The sequence below is a fragment of the Phaseolus vulgaris genome, chromosome 9, assembly GCF_051622355.1.
Source record: "Phaseolus vulgaris cultivar YP4 chromosome 9, ASM5162235v1, whole genome shotgun sequence".
Lineage (NCBI taxonomy): Eukaryota > Viridiplantae > Streptophyta > Magnoliopsida > Fabales > Fabaceae > Phaseolus > Phaseolus vulgaris.
The window spans coordinates 21,964,419-21,970,397 of NC_143506.1; the positions used below are offsets into that span (position 1 = coordinate 21,964,419).

Consider the following 5,979-nt stretch of genomic DNA (forward strand, 5'->3'; position numbering starts at 1 on the left):
TCTACTCCTCACGGCATTAAAGTCACCACAGACACACCAAGCTAACTCTTGAGAGTCTAATTTAGCCTTAGAGAGCTCCTCCCATAGAGTCTTCTTAGCACTCAGGATATAGGGTGAGTAGACGTTGACCACGGCACACCTGAACGAAGATTTTAAATGCTGGCCAAAAACCACAATATACCCTCTACCCATAAGGTGATTTTCGTAGCAGAAGGCTTCTTTGTACCACATGGATAGCAAGCTTCCACTCCCTTCATCCCCTCTATTATGAATCCAACCAATTTTGTTCGCACCCCATAAGGAAAAACACCTAGCTTCCATAATCTCTTTAGCTTTCGTTTCTTGCACGCACACAAAATCCGCTTCCTCCCTTCCTATTATATGCCTCAAGTAGCTAAGGAAAGTATGCTCTTTTTATTTTTGATGTTTTTTAATTAAGAATATTACGTTTTTAAGAATTAAAATTGATTGTAATATTTTATATTTATTTATATTAATTAATTTATATTAATTTATTTATATATTATTTAATTTATTAAAATATTATTGAGATTTACTTATTTTTTAAGTATTAAATTTTATTTTATTATAATATTAAAATTTGATTTAATTTTATTGTTGTTGTTTTTATTTTATCAACTATAAAATACTATATTAATAACTAAAGCTAAATAAATAGATTAAAAAAACTAAAAGTAAAATAAAAAAAGAATTTTTCACTTTTAAAAAAAGATTAGAGCGAACGGCAGTTTAACAATTTGAACTAGTATTTAACTTAACTTAAATGGGCCACCGACCCGTCTGTATTTTTACGGACCGGTTGACCATTTTGACACCTCTAAATGCAGCCCCCATGACCGTGAAATCGGTTTCACAGCAATGCTTTCGGAATATGTTGTTCAAAGATTCTGTGTCATTGATTCCAAAATGTTTTCTTGTTGGTGACTCATTATTCAGCTCTCACTCTATATAAGTACACTCCATATGCACTGCACATAACAACGTGTACTGTTTTTCCTAGTCTAAGTTCACTACTTGGTATTTACTAGTGTTTCTCACAGAGTTCTTTGAATCCTTCCTTGATTGAAACATTACTTACAAATTTTTTTTAAGGTGAGATGGATTCAAGTTTATTGCTATCAGAAGTTGATGCTGTGCCCCACTTGCCCACGAATTTCATTTGGCCTAATGAGTACTTGGTGGATGTCCAAGGCGAGCTCCAAGCACCAGTAGTGGACCTTGATGGGTTTCTGAGAGGGGACCAAGAGGCCACACAGTATGCTGCCAAACTCATAAGGGAAGCCTGCTTAAACCATGGTTTTTTCCAAGTGATCAACCATGGCGTTGATTCACGTCTCATTCGTGAAGCACATAGTCAAATTGACACTTTCTTTAAGCTCCCAATTCACAGGAAATTGAGTGTTCAGAAGACACCAGCTTCCATGTGGGGCTACTCTGGTGCACATGCTCATCGCTTCTCCTCCAAATTGCCATGGAAGGAAACCCTCTCTTTCCCCTACCATGAAAACACCTTAGAACACGTTGTAACCAACTACTTTAAGTCCACCATTGGAGAAGACTTTGAACAAGCTGGGTAAGATACTAATGCACTCTGACTCCTGCAACAGTTTATTTTTTAGTAACGCATGACATCTGTCATTTTTATCATTTTTTTTTTCACATCATGTCATTTATTCTTTTTTATCTCTTTATTTCGAGACATTATCAAACGTGTCACGTTCAGATTGTTGTTCATGATCCATGCATTTTTTTTCTTTTTCTTTTTGAAGTCATCTTTACCTAGTTTTTATATAAACTTTGGCTTGCTCTATGGATGACATTGAAACGCAAGAGTTGTGGAATTTCCAGAGTGATATTCCAGAAGTACTGTGATGGTATGAAGCAGTTGGGGTTGAAGCTGGTGGAGCTATTGGCCATAAGCTTAGGCGTGGATCGGTTGCATTACAGAGAGTTGTTCTCAGATGGATGCTCCATCATGAGATGCAACAACTACCCATCTTGCCAACAACCGAGCCTTACATTGGGAACAGGACCACATTGTGATCCAACGTCTATAACCATACTTCACCAAGATCTTGTTGGGGGGCTTCATGTTTTTGCAGACAAGAAGTGGAAGACGGTTCAACCTCGCCTTGATGCCCTTGTAGTCAACATTGGAGACACCTTCACGGTAGGCCCTATAAACACTTCCACTATTCACTATATTATTACCACCTTCGACTACTCATTAACCACACTCAAAAGGTTCACATTCATTTATGAATAAAAGTATAACTCATTCTGCTTTTAGTCTCTATTTAAATCTATTCACTTCATTAAACTAATGTATTTTTACCCCTTATATAAAGATAAAATATATACTTAAATATTTACACATGCTTCAGCCGATTTGATTAAAGGATTTCATGGCCAAATGTTAAAGATATTGCTTTGACCAAGTTACAGATCGGGCCAAATTTATTCACAGTGGTTATGACAATTGAATACCACGGGCCTTGCATTTAGAATTTTTTAAAAACAATTATAGAGACTGTTAACATTTAATTTGGCCGTTTTTTTATATGTAATATTTTATAATATAACTCCACGATTACTTGAGTATTCATGGGACTGATCCACTATAACTAATGTAGATCACTATTTAGCTAACTATATGTATTCTATTAAATTCATAAATTTCTGACTTCAATATTTTCTCTTTAAAATTTTCTAGCAGTTTCATCTTTCTCTGTCTTATCTTATGTTCTTTAAGTTTTTCTAATATATTTTCTTAAATAAAAATATTATTATTATTTTTTAAATGTTGATATATGTGTGGGAAGTTGAAAGAATAACGCTACATTAACCGTAAATTTATTAAATATTACATTATTAATAATTTTATATAAAAAATAGATTCTGTCCATTTTGTTGTTCAATTATAATTTTATAATTATTTATGTTAGATATTGTCAAAGTTGAACCCTAAAAGAAAATGGTTAAAGGATATTGCAATATATTTTTAAAAAAATATATAATATCGATTTTAATTATATATAAAATAAATCAAATAATTTTAAAAGAATATAAACTGTTTATATATAATATATATAAAAAGAATTGTCTGACTATTAAAATATGATAAAATAAAAATATTATAATATAATATTTAATATAAAGAATATTGAATTGTTTAGGCACTTCTGATATGTATGATATTATATATTTTCTATAATGTCCATTTTGACATTTTGTAAGTGATAATGTGTATCTGCCTATAAGTAAGTGATATTAATATATGTTTAATTTCTTTTTAGTAAAAAATATTTGGTGATCTGTTTTGGACTCAATTGTGAATATTGTTTATAAAAATAGAGAAGGGAATATAGCTTCTTCGTGTTTTTGCATTGTGTATCTAAATTAATTTTCTTTAATAGCTCCATTTCAAAACAAGTTGCGGTGATGCTCCTCACTCTTTGCGCCACCCCTTAACGTGGTCATTAATAGTAACCTAGAGCATGAGGAAGATGTAGTAAGTATACATCAATAACAGGGTTTTAAAACTTATTCCAGAAAATAAATTTCAAACCAAAACCTACGAACATGTTAAATTGAATAATCTGCTGTGGAAATGCATTAGATTATGGTGCATGCATGGAAGATATGCAGAGGGAGGAATGATGGAGTTGTTGTTGGTTGTGCAGGCATTATCAAATGGGAGATACAAAAGTTGCCTGCATAGGGCTGTGGTTAACAAGTACAAGGAGAGGAAGTCGTTGGCGTTCTTTCTATGCCCCAAAGAAGACAAGGTGTTGAGAGCCCCAGATAGTGTTGTCGGCATGGATGGAACGAAACAGTATCCCGATTTTACATGGTCAGATTTGCTTCAGTTCACACAAAACCACTACAGAGCAGACCAAGCTACTCTGCCAAACTTCATCAACTGGTTGCTATCTTCCAAAACCACAAACTAGCTTTTCGCTAACCAACAAATCCATTCCCACATCCTACTTTACTTTTACAACCATCTTCTTCAACACACTATCTCATCTAAATTCTCCCTGTAGTTTTCCCACCTACACTCCAAAACTTTTCAATCCCATCACCATATCCATGTCTCTTGCACTTTGCATATCCATTCGCCTTAATCTTTTCTCTACCAGTTTTTTCTGCACCTACATATTCGCTGGATTCAAGTTACTCCTCTCACATAATAATATGTATAATAACCTTAGTATTTCGCTACCTGGTACTAATCTTGAATTTAAATCAGTATAATATATGGCTATTTATATTTAATATTGTTTAAATTATTAATGACAGCGTTATTATTTTTATGATCAATGTTTTTGTTATATTATATATTGTACTTAGGCTTTGTTTTACGAGTAACCCATTACCCCCGTAATGGTTGATTGTGTATATTCACTTTTTTTTTATAAGAAAAGTCGTAGTGAATGAAGCATATAAGCAATGCTCTCCGCCAAGAACATGAGATATTATATATTCTGCATAAGATACTCTTGGCCAAAAGCAACAAAGCAAATCGAAATAGTACATTTTGAATATTCTACATGACAGTGTGCTCATTGTCATCTTCTATAAATTTGTTTAATTCAATCACTGCCCTTTAAGTGATAAATCTTTGGCCCGTGGTGCTTTTGAATGGTAATTTTTCCGAGAAGCAGTTCCAAGTCCGCTGAGGTAATAAGCAGAAAAGAGTTTAAATTGGACTGATAGCCATAAAAAAATTATTACTTTGAAGCAGATATCATATCACACATCACAGTATACGTATACTTTTCATAGAAATCATTTCTAGCCCATTTTGGCGTGAGCATTGTATTCCATTATACGCCAAAAAGTGTTTGTCTGCAATCTGAAACACAAACTGCCAACAGACACTTTGCTGCCAATCTGAAACCTTTTTTCCGTACTTTTTACCTTTTATATATGGACTGATAGAATAACGGAACGGGATAGGCGCAATGCTGATTGATTGAAACATCAATGCTTTACGTACAAAAATAACAGATTCTTCTATAGAATTCGTTAGTGTACTCCAGTTTTTCTGTCTAGCCAGCAGATATAGCAATAGGAAGCCTTATAAATGATGCAATAATATCATCAAACATTTTTTCCAACACCAATGCTATATCGGACTCATATATGCAACAATACAGTATGAAGACTCGTGTCTAACTTTTATTGCTTCAACATCCTATCAAAATAAAAAATACACCCTCTTACATAAAATCAAGGACTGTTTGAAAAAAAAATAAACGAAGACCTTTGCATTGATAAGAGTTTTTGTCCATATATACAAATTCCTAAGATTATAACTTTACCTTTTATCATTAATAGATATAATCATTCACACACGTTTTCTTTTCTATCACTTTTCCCAACTTTTTTTAACAATTTTTTCTTCCTTCGTTTGATTCTCTCTCCCACGAATAAAATTGGATAGTGGAAGGAGACTTTAGCAATAAAAAATGAAACATGAAAATATTAACATTAGGTTGGATAACATAGATTTTCCTACCATTTGTCGGGAGGATAACAAATTCTTGACAGCTGCAATCACATAATACTAAAACACTATCCTTCATTTTGTTTTTTTTTGTTTAGAGGATGTTACATAATAAATTAACTACATTTGATAGCTTAATCTATAAATGTATTCTTATTGTTAGATAAGTTATTAGTGATAATTTAGAAAAATCTATCAGCTATTTATTCTTCACTGGTTAGGTAACTAACCAAATCTAGAATATATGTGACTAAGTCCCCACAGAAATGATATAAGTTCGAGTAGGTTAAGCCCATACAAAAATACTATTTTTTAAATGTAGTAATGTCAGCTTAACAAATGTTGAAATAGCTGACATGTTTTTTTTTGTTTTTTTTATCAGCAATAAAAATTGAATAACAGGAACCACTTAAGGGGTGGTTCAACCTTATACATACTTAAAAAGA

The 5,979-nt window shown here is 32.6% G+C and overlaps 1 protein-coding gene across 1 annotated transcript; it reads left to right on the forward strand.

The window, feature by feature from the left end:
- The first annotated feature begins 803 nt into the window (after positions 1-803).
- Positions 804-4,422, forward strand: LOC137821483 (gibberellin 20 oxidase 2). Its single transcript, XM_068626093.1, has 3 exons — positions 804-1,594; positions 1,870-2,191; positions 3,705-4,422. Exons 1-3 carry the CDS (start codon positions 1,119-1,121, stop codon positions 3,972-3,974), a joined length of 1,068 nt encoding a protein of 355 aa, XP_068482194.1. The 5' UTR covers positions 804-1,118; the 3' UTR covers positions 3,975-4,422.
- Positions 4,423-5,979: the final 1,557 nt, after the last annotated feature.